This window comes from Calliphora vicina, chromosome 3 (assembly GCF_958450345.1).
Source record: "Calliphora vicina chromosome 3, idCalVici1.1, whole genome shotgun sequence".
NCBI lineage: Eukaryota > Metazoa > Arthropoda > Insecta > Diptera > Calliphoridae > Calliphora > Calliphora vicina.
Window position 1 is genome coordinate 2230429 of NC_088782.1, and position 17058 is coordinate 2247486.

Genomic DNA, 17058 nt, shown 5'->3' on the forward strand with positions numbered 1-17058 from the left:
CGGAAAATAGATGGACATAATAATTGATATGCTTACATACAAAGTTTCAATACTGTGTTACAGTTTAATTACACCAAAAAATACACTGCGTCATCAAAAATAAATAAAAAAAATTTAAATTAATAAAAAATTTTAAAAAAATAATATTATAATATACTAGCTGTCCCGGCAAACGTTGTTCTGCCATAGCTCACACAAAGTTTGAAGACACCCACTATAATACTACTCCAGATATGCATTAATCAATTTTTACTTTGTATGGGCGGTGCCATGCCCATTGTACCTATATAGGTCAATTGTGAATCTAAACCATCCAGGGACCCATTCAAACACACACAACAAATTTCATCGAAATCGGCCCAGCCGTTAAGGAGGAGTTCAGTTACTAACACACCTACAGAAGAATTATATATATAAAGAGAAGAAGAAGATAATATAATAAATATGAAGTTTATTGTATTTTATGATATTTTGAGTTGAATTTATTTGACCAATCTGTATTACAAACATGACGGAAAAATATATCGCCTGAAAAATTATAATAAAGGTTTAAACAAATACTAATTGACAAAACCTAGTGCTGCTAGTATGATATCTAAAAATATAAATAAGCATAAATTGTTAAGATTTCTTTATTTTTTTCACTTCAAAGGTAACTTCAAATGACCATATATAATGTAAATACATGTCACAAAACAAATGTAAAGCACGCCATCTGACCATACCCCTTAATGCAATTTAAGACGTTGTTTTTATAATTCTTGATCATTCATGATACAACACAAATTCTGTTGCATTTTTATTTATCAAATTCCGAAAAATACAATTTTCATTTAAAAGGAATGCTACTAAATATTGCGTTATTGTTTTCTGAAAAAATCCACTATAAAAACAAGTAAGTAATATGCGTATTTTTCTTACATACTCAGTGGTTGTCACCTACAGGAAAATCTGTAATTGACAGTTAATAATATCTTTAGGATATTATTGCGGTTCATTTGAATATTGCAAGGCATGTGGAGCTTGTCTGTATTATCATACATGTTTCGTTATAAGATATGTAAAGATTTACCAAACAACCACGGTAACATGCAGATTGGTAGAGAATCACAATATTTTGGAAATAAATATTCCATTTCTAACCAGCTGTTCCGATTGACATGAAATATCAGGGGCTATTCGAGTTTGAATGTTTTTTTTTTTTTTTTTTGTGGTTTATCCAAAATCAAAGATTTTAAAAAAATGCATTTGAAAATTTAAGTTTCAAAAAATGTCCCTACTTTGGTCCGTATTTTTCAAAATTACTGATTTGATTGTTTTTATGCAAATACAAAAATTGTTTGCGTGCATGCATTAAAAGAATTTACAAAAAACAATAATTTCAATTAAAGATTTTTGTTAAATATTCACCATCTTCCGCTTTATAAAGCGACAAAAACCTTATTTCTTGGAAGCTGGAGTGCTACTGAATAAAATGTGTCTGTTTATTCTACAATATCTGCTGAGAGAATTTTTTGCGTTCGTGCTGTGTATGTTTAAAAAGCCCATTGATCTTCGGAACCGGGGTAGTGTTTGGCGATGATTGCTAAATACTTCCCAAAAAGGACTAGGAGCCTTAAAAAATTGATTTAATTTTTTGATAAAAAATTAACTTCCAAAATCCCCTGCTGCGGGTAGTCACCTTGAGTCTTCGGGCACGGTGCAGGGGCTTAAGCATCCTAAGGATATGATCTAAGAACTACCCTCCCCATACCTCACAGCGTCTGTCCTCTATGTTAAGAGCGGCTGTGGGGTAAATGACCATCTTCGGTCGCCTAGCGATCACGACCTCAACTTGGTAGCGCCTGTTCCCTTAGTTAGGGCGGCTACCAATTTCCTCTGTCTGCATTTTCTGATGTCGGTCCGGGACTGTGGTTTGGGTTACCTAGGCAACATAACCGTACCTTCTAGCGTCTGTTCCCTATGTTAAGGGCGGCTGGAAATTACAATCTGGTTCTGTCAGTCCGAATGTTTTTGGTGAAAACTCAAATCCAGGATGCGTCTGTCTCACATTGAGCGGCATCCTGGTCTGCGTCTGACTCCAGTGGAGCGGCAGTGTCTTTTTCTTACCTATGGTAGAGGTATAAACTGCCAAAACCCCCCCCCCATGAAATGTCAGTTTCTAACGACGGCCCTATGTCCTTGGTCGAGGGTGCTAAAATCTCCAAGGGTAACGTGAGTACTCAGGCGGAAGCCACAGGTCTGAGTGCCACTGGAGCTACTGTGACTGCGACGAATCAGACGAATACCCCGGGTCTGGTAGTCGGTGATGCTACTGGGGTAAACAAAACGAATAGTTTTTTGACTAGACAGGAAAGAGTGACTATGGACGACAGCGACGACAACCTCTCAGGTCTGAAAGGGTTAAACCTTTATGAGACTGATGAGGAGGACTTACTCATGGTGTCCTCCGAGCCGCTAAAAGCGAATGAAGACGTACATCCGGAGGCCCATGACCCTGCAAAGGGAGACACAGAACAGAAAAACAGGAAACAGGACTCAGAACAGGACGAACGGAAAAGGTTGGCGGGCTACAAACGCTCTCTCCGGTATGTCAGGACGTTGGACTCGCGAGATCCCGCGTCTTTGACCACCAGGGAAAAGCGTTTGCGGCGTAAACATACCTACCACATACAGAAGTATGAGGCCATGCTAAATACTACTGTTGTGGAGGTAAGGCCAGCCAAGACTAAGACCGAACCAAACCAGAGCAGGCAGGTGATCACATCTAAACATGTGCCCCATGCCAGCACTGGACCGAACACGATCATCGTCTCGGAGGATCTTGACGTACGCCCATCTACATCAAAGAGGGCCACGTCGGGGCCAAAGAGAGGTGATGACCAATGCGGCACGACGAAGTCTGCTAGCACAACACCCAAGGTGCTGTCCGCAATCTCCTCTACTCGAGGAACCGCGATGGCTTCCAAAGGTACAGCAAGCAGGCCTAGTATTAAGCGGCAAAGGTCAGGTGAAACGCAGGTGTCTGAGGGTAAGCGGCTGAAACCATCAACTAGCTTAACATCAGCACCTGAGCTACAAGTAGCCATCATAGATCGTAGTCAACCTGATGGGAAAATGACTACGGACAGATGGCTGCTTCTGGAGGAGAAGATCTTGCGGGCACTAGTGGACGAACTCGCATGCAGTGAGGATGATTCCTTCACTGCATTCGATGGCGCCAAATGGTTAAAGGGTGTCAAGATCATCGGGTGCGGTAACGAGAAGGCCCTAGGCTTTCTCAGTAACTGTATCCGAGGAGTTGGCGAACTCTGGCCCAATGCAAGAATCGAAATCGTCCCACTGGATCAAGTACCTTTTCGTACGACGGTGAGAGTGTGGGTCCCTCCTCCCCTTTTGGAGGACGAAGCCACGCTAACACTTATAAAGCGTCAGAATAAGGAACTTGGTACAGAGGACTGGACGATTGAACGAGGGCGCTCTAGGGACAAAGGAGAAGGCAAGGATCTCTGGATCAAAATTGGTTCAGAATCCCTCCGACTCCTGCGTTCTTCGCAAGGCGTCATCAAATACGGGCTAAACCAACTCCGGTTGATCTTGCCCGCGGTGAAGCGCAATGATGAACCCAAGCGGCCTGAGAGTGGTACAGATTAATCTGCACCACTCCGAAGCAGCATCGGACGATTTGCTGCGCTTCATGGAGAAGGAAGCTATCCACGTGGCCTTAATCCAAGAACCCTGGCTTGTAGCCAGTAAAGTTCGAGGCGTCCGGTCACGAAACTATGTGCTCCTTTCTCCGAACCCTGAAGGTAAAGTAAGGAGCTGTATTTTGGTCAGGAAAGACATTAAGGTTTTCCTTCTATCTAATTACAGTTCTGGTGATTTAACGGTAGTTGCACTAGAGCGACAAGGGTTACCAACCCTAATCATATCATCTGCGTACCTACCATACGACGAAGCTAATCCGCCCTCACGTGCCGTACGCACACTTGTAGACTGGTGTAACACAAGGGGCCATGATCTCATCATAGGATGTGATGCTAATGCCCATCATACTCTGTGGGGGAGCTCGGATATAAATGACAGGGGTGAGTGTTTACTTCAATACCTTCTATCTACTAACCTAAGTGTTTGCAATAGGGGTAATATACCAACGTTCTTCAATAGGATCAGGGATTGGAGAGTTTCACTCGAGTGCTCATTCTCCGATCACCACAGGATAGTGTTTACGATACAGCTTACACTGGATAGGGAAAAACCCTTTAGAAATCCTAGGAAAACCGACTGGGTCAAATTCTGTAATCTTAGTGACACCATACCACATCCAGCAATGGATAGATTAAATGGTACACGGGACTTGGACGACTCGGTGGATTTTCTATCCAGGTCATTAAGGGAAGCCTACTATGCTTCGTGTAGGGAGCGGCAGGGACCTAGGAAATTCCGGCAACCATGGTGGAATCCTAGACTAATGCAGCTAAGAAAGGAATGTAGAAAACTTTTTAATAAGGCGAAGAGGGACCAAGACTTGTTAAGCTGGGACGATTATCGTCAAAGCTTCAACACTTTCAAGAGGGAAACCAGACGGGCAAAGAGGGAATCTTGGGAGCGTTTCTGTGGGGAACTGGAGAATACCACGGAGGCATCGCGTCTACGAAAGGTACTATCCAAGGATCCTGGTACGCCTGGATTCCTGATGAAACCGGATGGTAACTTTACTGAAAGTAGTATCGAAACTTTGGAACTGCTAATGGAGACACACTTTCCGGGTTGCAGGGATGATGAAAATGAGGTATCCGCTTCGGAGCATCTTGCAGCTTCTCAAATCCACATAAGTGAATTAGTTAGATCCATTGTTAGCGTGGAGAAAATCTCGTGTGCGGTGTCATCTTTCAAGCCCTATAAATCACCAGGGCCAGATGGCATATTCCCAGCGTTACTCCAAAAATCGATTTCAACCATCATGCCATGGCTTATAATGATATTTAGGTACAGCCTGGAAACAGGATACATCCCTAAAGAATGGAGAGAGGTTACAGTGGTATTTATCCCCAAAGCGGGAAAGGTAAACCACAGTACCGCAAAGGACTATAGACCGATCAGTCTGTCATCGTTTTTATTGAAAACACTGGAAAGATTGGTCGATATCCACGTCAGGAACATCCTCTCCCCTGATAATTTCTGTAGGGCACAGCACGCATACCTTAAAGGCAGGTCGGTGGAGACAGCCTTGCATGACGTTGTCGGAACTATAGAGGGGACACTTGACAAGAAGGAATATGTTATGGCATCTTTCTTGGATATAGAGGGTGCGTTTAATAATGTGAACATATCCGCAATAGTTGATGCACTGGGTGACTTATGTGTTGATCAGCGGATAAGGAATTGGACAGAAAATATGCTTAGGAGCAGGGCCATTAACTCTAATATGGGTATTGGTAGGACAAGGAAAGTTGTGACAAGAGGCACACCACAAGGTGGGGTCATCTCTCCACTTCTGTGGAATCTTGTCGTAAATAAAATCCTTTTCAGGCTCAGTAGGATAGGTACCAAAGTAGTCGCATATGCTGACGACGTTGTGCTTCTTATTCAAGGGAAGTTTCTTCCCACAATAAGTGAACTCATGGAATCAGCGCTCAGCGTTCTGCTATCATGGGCCAAGGAAAACGGTTTGGGTGTTAACCCTGCCAAAACCGAACTGGTTCTTTTCACCAGGAGATATAAAACACCAGAATTTAAACCTCCACGACTGGATGGTACTTTTCTGAAGTTTTCAAGCGAAGCCAAATATCTTGGCGTAATTTTGGACTCTAAGCTCTCGTGGAAACGTAATGCTGAGAGTCGAATGAAGAAGGCATTATGTGCCTTCTATATATGCAAGAAGACCTTTGGGAAGAGATGGGGTCTTAAACCATACATTGTACACTGGATGTACACCGCGGTCATAAGACCTATTTTGACCTATGGGGCTCTTGTTTGGTGGAGAGTGGTGGACACTAAGACTCACCTCTCTATTCTAAACAAGGTACAAAGATTAGCATGTCTTGCAATTACTGGCTCTATGAATTCCACACCTCAGGCCAGTCTAGAGACGATGCTGAATATAACTCCCCTTGATATATATATCAAATGCATTTCTGCTAAGTCTGCTCTACGACTCAAACAGTCGAGCGGACTGAAGCACGATCGTATTGGTCATGGCACCATCCTACAAAAGATAGGCAGGCCAATCATAGGGAGGGAAACGGATTATATAATACCCACACCGAATTTTGATAGAACATTTAGGATCAGAATACCGACAAGGGATGATTGGGCCGCGAACTCTGTCCTAAGAGATGACGTGATCTCAATCTATACTGATGGTTCAAAGACAGAAAGAGGCACGGGCTCGGGAATCTTCTCAGATGAGCTGGACCTTTTGATGTCTCTTCGATTACCCGATACCTGCACGGTTTTCCAGGCAGAGATTTATGCTATTGATACAGCCGCGAGAAGAATCCGGGAACTGAATCTCGAAAATTCGACCATACATATCTACTTGGACAGCCTGGCATCAATCAAGGCTCTTAACTCCAACGTGATTAGGTCGAAATGTCTTCTCAATTGTATCAAATCACTGGCACAACTGACACAACATCACGTGGAGTTGATATGGGTTCCAGGACATGCGGGCATCCGGGGAAATGAAGTATCTGATGAGTGCGCAACCAACGGGTCGTCCCTGGACGTATCTCTTGCGCAAAGGGATATTCACACTCCCTTGGTGACAGTATCAAAATTGATAGATGAATGGGCTTTGAGCGAGACGGAACTCAGGTGGTCAAATATCATCACTTGTAGAATATCCAGAATGCTCTGGCCCAATCTGACAGAGGATAGAACTAAGACTCTTTTGTCTCTTAGTAGGAATTCGATTAGACTTCTCACGGGTATAATTACTGGGCACTGCATGATTGGACATATGTCTGAACGTATGGGTTACCCACGTTATGGCTATTGTAGAAGTTGTTTAGATGAAGAGGAGGAGGAATCGGTACAGCACCTTCTATGTGAATGCCCAGCCTTACAAGAGCATAGACTACTACATCTTGGTAGAGCTCTTTTCCATGATCTGGACTGTCTCAGGGATGTGTCACTAGTGAATATGATTGGGTTTATTAGAAGTACCGGCTGGTTCCCATAGGGACCACAGAAATCACATAATGGACGAAACTAGGGAGGGAAACTATTCTCACTTTATGTGTGACATTTTCAGCATAAGGGAATAGTACTTCTAAGGGTACCACAATGGGCCGCAAGGCCTCCGAGTGAACTCGCTAACTTGCGAGCAACCCACGTAACCTAACCTAACCTAACTTCCAAAATGTTATCTGATAAGTTGTTTAAAATCTTTTTATTTTGGAACCACTACGCCATCCTAAGATTATGCTAAAAAATAAATTATTATTTAAAATATGACCTAACAACATGTGAAGGGTTAAATAAATTTACACATTTTATTTATTAGCTGGTTTTCAACAACCATAAATTTTAAGATAATAATTTCATGTATTTCGACAAATAGCCCAGACGTACAAATAATAATTCTAATTTATATTGCTGGCTGGCTTATCGACATACATAAATTAATCAATAAATATTTAATAAATAATAACGCATAAGTATTGAAATGAAATAAAACATTAAATGGGGTAGTAAGCATTAACAACCGCCCTAGGGCAAGGAAAATTGCTGAAAGCAACTCCTACGCTGAATACATACATAGGTTTGAGTAGATAAATTATTTATATAAATATATGTTGTTGCTACTTATTGTCCGGTTTTTATTTAAATTTTTATTTTTTGCTTTAAAACAAACAAATATTAAGGTCCCTCTTAAAATAAACTTTGAAATTTTTAAGAATATTCCTTTTTTAAAAAAAAATTTTACTTTTAGTTTTTTCAAGATATTTTTTTTTTGGTTCCAAGAAACTTTAAACATGTAAATCTTAAATAAACATAAAGCAGCATTCGTGAAATTTCACAAATTTATTAAAGAAACTTTTGTTCTTGCGCCTTAGGGGCTAAATCTCCTCTAAATTTCTTCGAATAAAGTCAAGATCCATAAAAAACTTAAAAATATTGTTCAATAAGGAATGCGAGAGAATCCATCTTTTCGGATTTGACATCTCCGATTTTAATGAAATGTACCACACATATTATGGTTCCAAAGGTTTCCTCAAATCAATGACTTTTCCATCGAAAACCCTTTCCATTTGAAAAATATCGGGATTTGAAAATTGAAAATGTTAAAATTGTCTAAAATTATATATACATAATTGCCCATAACATTGAAACTACTCAAAGTCCAATATAATTTTTGATTCCATTTTAAAGGCAAATATATTGTCCTTAACCCAGATATGCCGATTGCTCGAGTTTGATCATTTTAAAATTACTTATTAATTACACTAGTTTACAAATCAAACATTTTTGTTTGCTCATGGAATGAAACTTATATTTTTGAGAAGAGCTAGGGACGCTAGTTAATTGACCATTTTTTGTTTCCCACCTATACGTAAAAATTTTGAGATATATGGGTTTTTATTTTTCACCTGCCCTGAGTACTACTAATGCATACTGTAGTGTACCGAATTGTAGTAATTAAGTATTTACATTGTTTTTGGGTACTCAACACTCTGGCGAAGCTACTAGATACTTTCAGAGTTGTATTCTTTTGACAAATTCCGAAAAAAATTTACGGGAATAAAATAAATACTGTTTAAAAGTACATCTTTTCTGTAGATAAAAGTTAATAAATCGCTATTAAATACAAAACTCTAAAGTAAAAACTATTTTAAAATGTCTTCTAGAAAGTGTAAAATAAACCCAGACCATTTTTGTTTTATTTGCTGAAAAATTATTCAGTCAAATCGAGGTTTTCCTATAACACAAACACTGCAAAATGCTTATTTACATTAAAAAATTACGTAAAAGCTTTAGATAAGACAAAACCAGCATTTCAATATTTATGCAGCGTGTTACCGAGTCTTTCTGAGGCCAAAATAAAAGAAGGGATATTTGTGGGTCCTCAAATAAGAAAAATTTTGGTTGATACCAAATTTGAGTGTCTATTAACCAATGTTGAAAATGCAGCATGGAATTCTTTTAAACTTGTTGTTCAAGAATTTTTGGGTAATAAGAAAAGTCAAAATTACTGAGATATTGTTGCGAATTTATTACTTAATTTTGAACTGATGGGTGTAAATATATCCCTCAAAATTCACTTTTTACATTCTCATGTGGATTTTTGACGAACATAGAGAGCGTTTCCATGAAGATTTGAAGTTTTTCGAGAGGAATTATCAAGGTTTTTGGGATCAGAATATGCTAGAAGACTACTGTTGGAGTATCGTGAGGGAGACAAATGAAAATAATTATAAAAAGAGGACTAAAACACTTTACTTTTAATTTTTGTGTCCTAATTTAATGTACATTTTTATATTTTTCGTTTTTAATAAATATCTCAAAAGTTTGACGTCCAGGATTTTTTTAAATATTTTTTCCGAAGTTAGAAGACCTAAATACACAAATCCCCATATGTTTCAATTCATGAGCAAAAACCTTGTAAACTAGTGTTATTATTTTGGAAGCAAATGAGAAATAAAAAACAGTGCAGAGTTTTTATTGAAAAAAGTATTTTTTTAAGTCGTCCAATATAAAGGACATTGGGGTCACAACAACAAAACTAAAACGCAATAATGAAACATTCATGCATATAACAATCAAGCTACTCTTCATAAATATAAATTTCAAAAAAATATTGTATTTATTCACTTGTAAATGTACAAAATTTTACTTTCCGTACAAACGAGATATGTCCATTATGACTGAATATGGGCATTATGAAAATATCACAAATTAAAAATTCAATAACTCAAAAATAGTAGCAAAAAATAATGCGATCTCACAATCTCCCATGAGGTATTGGTGAGTACTAACCCCCATTTTCTCAATCTCTGGTTATTTTTTATCGTGACGATAAACTGACAGTTCTCATACAAAAAAAATGTTAATTGGAGGTTTATCGTTACGAAAAACGATAACCAGATATTGAGAAAATGGGGGTAAGTATGTGAAAAAAAATTGTATTTTGATAAACGTGACGTATCCTGTAAACAAGAACTACATGTTCTACATGTAGTACAGTAGGCATATCTGGGTTAAAATGGTGTGAATAAAATTATTTACTTCCAAAAGGTTAAATGTCAATTTTATTTCAATGTAAAAAATATCAAAGATCGCGGTGTTAAAAATTAAAAAAAAAATTAATGGCGATCCTAATTATAATCTATAGCCCAATATTTCGCTGTGGTTTGTCAACATCGCTGCCAATTGTAATCGACTGTTACCATAGATAGACAAGCATAACATGAAGTTCAAACACTATAAAATCTATCTATATAAATAAAAATGAAATGGTCCATGTATGTAATGTCATCACGTGAGAACGGCTGGAGCGATTTGGCTGATTTTTTTTTATTCGATTCGAAATTTTCAGGAGATGGTTTGTAAAGAAAAAAATTCAAAAATTCCAGGTAAAACTCGGAAATTCTTTTGTTTGTGAGTACAGTCAACTGTAATAAAAAAGCTCCCTAAAGTATGCAGTACAAATTTATATATTTTTTTTCATGAGAATATCGAAGGATAATGTTTTAACCCTTAAATGCATGATTTTTACATTTATTTTTCTATAAAATATCAAGTATTTAGTTGATTTTTATTTATTATATTTCCTTTAGCTTTTTAGTTTGATTTAAAATTTCTTTAGCTGAAACTTTTCGTATTCCATTTGTTTTTTCGGAATTAGAATCTGAATTAGTATCAATCTTATATTCGTCTAAAATTAAGTGGAACTGGAATGTAGACATTTGGCAACAATATGCATTAAAGGGTTAATTATTTTAAAATGTTCTCTTTCATTGAATTACAACACAACAAGTGGTAAGAAGTGTAGGAAATATGCTATAATTTCTTTTATTTTATTTTAGTTTAAAAATTAATTAATTAATTAATTACTATTAATTTTGCTTTGGTTTTTCGCACAATTTTATGCTATTATACAAATATAGTCAGATAAAGCAAAATTTGTATAAAATTTATAAATTATAGACAAACTGTGGCTTTTAAATTTTAATAAAACATTCCTTTTTTAAAAATATCAACTGCACAAACAACACTTCTTGGAATTTTTTTTTTAATTATTTATATTATTTTCACGTTAAATAGCTTGATTAAAAAGTTATCGCAAATATTGCGAACATATTTACAGCATAATAAATCTCATTAACATATCGTCGTTTTTCGACAACTTACACCGTCCGGTCCGACCAATAAATTTTGATAGAGGAGACAAAAAAAAAGACACGTGTATCAGCGTTTTGAAAGTTTACATCTGAATTTCATTTGAGGACGGGTTAAAGTTTCCCAACTCTGGCACATTCTTATTGTTAATCTTCATAAGAAACCATATGATCCTTATATTTTAGGTATAAAATGTGTTCCGCATAGTTATGTAAAATATTACGGAGAATATTTTTGTAGAATATGTCCTTTTTTTGTCCTTTTTTTAAAAAAAAGGTGCAAAAACCACCATTAAAACAGGTATTTAAGGGGTTAAAATGTTATGCAAAAAAATTATACGTGAAATTTTACTATAAGTCCCTAAATACACCAAAACGGAAAATTCAACCAGAAAGTCAGAAATAAGACATAACAAAAGTGAGCCGAGATCTATAAAAAATTCTTAATAATTTCACATTTATTAAGAATTTTATTTTAAAGAACATTTTAAGTATAAAATGTATTCAGCAAATTTATGCAAAATGTTACGGAGAACATTTTGGTAGAATATGTTAACCCTCTAACTCCTCAAGGCATGGGTCTTTTTTGTCCTTCTTTTAAAAAAGAGCACCAAATCGTGAAATTTAAAACAGGGATGCTTCGGATGCGAAATTTAAAACAGGGATGCTTCGGATTCATTTCAGTATTTGGCTTTCTCCATAACATAAAAAAACATAGCTATTCAACCAAAAAATAAATAATATTCTTTAGTTTTAATAAAACTCTCTCGCTGATTGTAGATGTTGGAGTTCTTTTTCTGTTTTTAGTTTATTCTAAGCATATAAAATCCTCCATTATACCATTGGAGTTTTTTTGGATTTTTTTTATTTAGATTTTGAATACTTTTAATAATTTCGATAAGTTCGGATAAAATACTCGTTTCAGTAATGTCTCCAGTTTGGTCTTTTATCACGTACTCCTACGACAAATACATGTAAATTAAATATGTCAGTTGTTATACTCACTAAATATGTTTCTTGGATGTTCGAAAAATATTTAATTTTACTTTGACATTTATATTTGAATTACAAAAAAATATGTTAAAGTGCAAAAAAAAAAAGAAAGTTCGGTTAAACGACACAAATTAATTGGTTTATTTGTTATTTGAAAATCGTTAATTTTAAATTATTCGAACAGTTAACCGACCAAAATTGAATACCCTAGTTGTTTGGTATTCCTACAAATAATTTTGTATGTAAAAACATAGATTATCTTAATGAAATTCAACTTTTAAGGTGTGTTGTTGTTGTATCTGTGTACATTTTTATTGATACTTAAATTGATACTTATTTATTTATTTATTTATTTATTTATATTTAATAATTATTATTGTTGTATGTATGTTTGTTTGTTTATTATATTTTTAATATCATTTAAATAAGAACTAATTTAAAGTAATTAAAATAAATACAAATTCGTATTATTAAATAGTATTAAGTTAGTAAAATATTCTATATTGTTTATTGTGTAATAATAATAATAATAACTTTAAAATTATTTAATAATGGTCTGTTACATTAAATGTCGTATGGTAAAATATTAATGGCTCTTAATGACCATTGAATGTCTGAATGTCTGTTGTTTTTATTTTTTTTTTTAAATTTAATTCTGGCTTATTGCAATTGTTTTTATAATTAGTTTTGAGTTCTATGAATTAAGTGAATTAATAATGAACATAAAAACAAAACATACAAAATACTTAGAATTCAATACAAAAAAAAAACGGAAACAAAAAAAATACTTGTGATTTAAAATGCACAAAAAGTGCTTATATAAAATGGTAAAATTTGTTTCTAAAAATGCCAAACAAAAAACACTGTAAAACTTTTCATTTTTCTACATTATCATAAAAATAATAAACAAATACAAAAAAAAATAAAATATAAAAAACACTTTTACAATAATAATAATAAGTGTGTGAGAGAGTGTATCTATGTGAATGTATCTGTGGTTTATTATTAAGATACAACTCTGCTAAAATTCTAATAATAAAATAAAAAAATACATATTTATATTAAACAAAATAAAAAAAATAAAAATTATGTGTCTCTTTATGCTCATGTGTACAAATAAATTGTTGTCCGAAAGTACGAAAGGCAGAAATAAACATTTCTATTCCTATCGCCTCCTTCCATGTCTTATCTATTCTTGGGATATTCTCAAGTTTTTGTCATCTGTTGATAAAAATTATGATACTACTGATTATTGTGTGTGTGTTTGAGTAGTCGTTGTATGGTGCCTTGTTTATGAGTAGAATGTTAGGACACTAGTCTGATTGCCACGCACAAATAGGAAGGGTGGCATATCACGACTTAAACTCTCCAGCCAGGCCATATACAGCGGTGCCGTTACAATATTCTTGCGAGGCATGGGCAAAGTCATTACCACCAAATCCGATTTTGTAGATTGCTCTCGCAAATATTCACGTAAACGCAAATAACGATTTGTTTTGTCCTGTACAGCCATCAAGTCATCTTCACTAATAAGAACTACAGTGAAAATAAAAAACAAATCAAGTTAAAATAAAATAAAACAAAACAAAACCAAAAGAAACTTTTATGCCAGCTCATCTATTTCAAAAGGTTTCTTTTCTTACCGTCATCTTCCTGTAGCTGTGTTGAATTAGCAGTTGTGCTGGTTTCCTTCTCATTGACCACGAAATCTTTAATTAATTCATTAAAGAACTGTGTTGATGTTTCCTGTGGCTTCTTTGTTATATCGGGTATCAACTGCAAATCGGAGTAATCAATACGGAATTTCGACAATAAACTGGCCATTGAACGCTGTTCAAATTCTAGTTCGGCTTTTTTATTGGCCAGCGCATAAACTCTGTAAAACAAAAAATATAGAAAAACCATTAGTATGTGTATAACTAATTGAATGTATGCTAAAATACATAAATAACTTCGCACAACAATTTTTTTTTAAAGGTTTCAACACAAAAGCAATTGATATTTAAATTTGCTATTTGAATGAACATTCAGTTAATTAAAAGATTGCTATAGATTTTTGTAAATTCAAGTTTCGTATATTCATACAGTCTCTTTCTGACTGCTTAATTAACACTTTAAATAAAAACAAAAATTCATAACCAATAAAACATCTATCGAAACACTTACATCTCATTACCTTAATATAGAAAGGCCCTAACTCGCGTTTTTTTTTAAGTCGAGAATTTTTGGCTAAATATGATATATCAGCGGACCAATTATCGAAATAAGCAAATTTGGGCTTACAAAAAGCACGAGTTAGGGCCTTTCTATATTAAGGTAACGATATATATAATTACATATACAAAAATTAATAGAATATCATTTAATTTTCTTTTCAGAATCCAATCGATATATAATGTGCACATCTGGGAACTGTGATAACAGTATATTTCTATAGAACCATGAATTAATTTAATAAATTTACTTTATTCCTTTATTTGTACGAATAAATTTCAATAAAATTATATGGTTAATTGGTGTCGTAGCGTCGTATCGTTGTATGTCGTAATTTTTTTTTATTAATGTTTTGTTTTTGTTTCGAAAAATTAGTTTGAAAAATATTTATGACATACAATGCTACAACACTACGACATCAATTGTGAATTGGGCAAATGTTTTTTGAATTGTTTAAAATTGTAAAAAAAAATACTTTCTGCTAAAATCAAAGGCAAGTAACTCTCCATATGACAAAATAAAGTTGAATTGTGCAAGAAAGAGTATTATTTATTATTCAAATTATAGTAAATACCAAGTACAAGGTAAAGCAAGTAAATTGTTCTATTACTTGACAACCAATTCATACTGAATAATGAAAATAATGCGGTTGGCAAGAGTAAGAAATGGGCTATTTATTAAATATAAAATTTACCGCCTACTGCCACGCATTCTTTGCTTAATTGAATAAATCAGAATAAATACCTTAATAACTCTGTTTATAATAATCTTCGAACAAATTGTTTGACGCAGAATAAAAGTTCAATCCTATCTTTATCTCGTCCTAAAATTTCAGGCAAGTAGCTCTCAGGATGACGAATTGCTAAACATTAGTTGTGCTATTTTCATAGGTCTAATGTTTGTAAAAATGTCAAATAATAATTTAAATTTTGTATCCAAATACTAGGACAACAGAATTTTGTAGCAGGTGAATTTCGAAATTGACGCGGTTGGAAAGAATAAGAAATGGGCTTTATTATATCTAAAATTTACCGCCTACTGCCACGCCTTCTTTGCTTAACAACTCGTTATAAATACCTTAGTAAATGGGTTTATAATAATCTTCAAACCAATTGTTTGCACAGAATCCTTTCTTTATCTTGTCCTAAAATTTCAGGCAAGTAGCTCTCAGTATGACAAATTTATAGTAATCTCAACATAAGTTGTGCAAACCCACTAAAATTTGTTCAAATTTAAAAGAGAAATATAATTTTTTCTCCAAATACTAGGAGAACATAACAAGATAGTAGGAGAATTTTCGTAAAATTTTTTTAATATTTTATCTAGTATAACTCGACAACCAATTCATATAGAGTAATGAAAATAATGTAGTTGGAGATTATTAAACATAAAATTTAACGCCTACTACCACGCCTTCTTTGCTTAATTTGATCGTATGTTATAAATAGGTTTATAACTATGTTTACTATAACCAATTGTTTGATGCTGAATGGAAGACCAATCATTTCTTTATATTCTTCCAAAGTCGGGCAAAGTTATAGTAATCCATATGTTTTGTAAGGGTGTAAAGTTTGTTAAAATACTAAATAAATGTAATTTTTTTCTCTAAATACTAAGAGAAAATAATTCTCTAGAACGTGAATTATGGATAACTATTTCAATACTTTATATTTATAACTCGGTAACCAATTCATGAATTAATACATTTGGAAATAGTAGAAAATGAGCTATTTAATAAATATAAAATTTACCTCCTAATTATTAATAACTATAATTATAAAAATCTTCGAACCAATTGTTATATTTTCATGCTCTCAGTTGGACTAAGTTATAGTAATCTAAACTTAAGTTTTTCAAGGGTCTAAAGTTTGTTAAGACGCTAAGAAAACATAATTTTGTAGTAGGTGAGTTTTTGACAACTTTCTAAATCGTTTGAGTATAAATCGAGAACTAATTCAGATACAGTCCTGCAAATAATATAGTTGGAGTGAGTAGGAAGTTGATATACTGCTCCTTCACCTTCTTTGCTTAATTTTCCAATATAATATTAATAGCTTTATAACTGTGATTATAATAAACAATAAAATAATTGTTTAATACAGTAAGCAATGAACGTTTTTACTTAATTTCTGAATTATTAAATATATAACATCATGTTAATCGTATTTTCTTGTTTAAATAAACAGCTAAATTAAAATACCTCAGTTTACACGATTGCCAAGTACGTCTAGTGCTGATAATATAGGGTAACAACAGTGTTAAGCCACCGTCATCATACAACCACCAGACATCGATAACGGCATGACTGCGTTTGCGAGTAAATTGTGTCAATTGATTTAATACGTCCTTGGATAATTCAGCGCCACCAGGTCCTTTATATAAAGCGGCTGGATCATCGTGTTTATTTTTAGATTTACGCAATGAATTTGTCTGTGAAGCAAGTGTAATGAAAAACAATGTGTTGTAAGTTATTTAATAAAAGATAAAATGCTTTAGAAATTTAACA

General features: G+C 34.3%; 2 protein-coding genes and 1 long non-coding RNA gene across 3 annotated transcripts in view; 2 read left to right on the forward strand and 1 right to left on the reverse strand.

Annotated features, from left to right (window-relative positions):
- The window catches only part of LOC135953444 (uncharacterized), a 113604-nt gene extending 98610 nt beyond the window's left edge, over positions 1-14994 (forward strand). Inside the window, exon 2 of the long non-coding RNA XR_010576212.1 lies at positions 14717-14994. This is a non-coding gene — a long non-coding RNA (uncharacterized LOC135953444). The remainder of the gene's footprint in view (positions 1-14716) is intronic.
- On the forward strand, positions 2173-4162 carry LOC135954495 (uncharacterized). The gene is made up of 2 exons (XM_065504674.1): positions 2173-3809; positions 3874-4162. Exon 1 carries the CDS (start codon positions 2176-2178, stop codon positions 3652-3654), a length of 1479 nt encoding a protein of 492 aa, XP_065360746.1. The 5' UTR covers positions 2173-2175; the 3' UTR covers positions 3655-3809; positions 3874-4162.
- The window catches only part of Ncc69 (sodium chloride cotransporter 69), a 153994-nt gene continuing 149549 nt past the window's right edge, over positions 12614-17058 (reverse strand). Inside the window, exons 18-20 of the mRNA XM_065503348.1 lie at positions 16753-16982; positions 13982-14214; positions 12614-13874 (exon numbers count right to left, since the gene is read on the reverse strand). Of these exons, the coding sequence (XP_065359420.1) occupies positions 13630-13874; positions 13982-14214; positions 16753-16982 (708 nt within the window). The 3' untranslated portion in view covers positions 12614-13629. The remainder of the gene's footprint in view (positions 13875-13981; positions 14215-16752; positions 16983-17058) is intronic.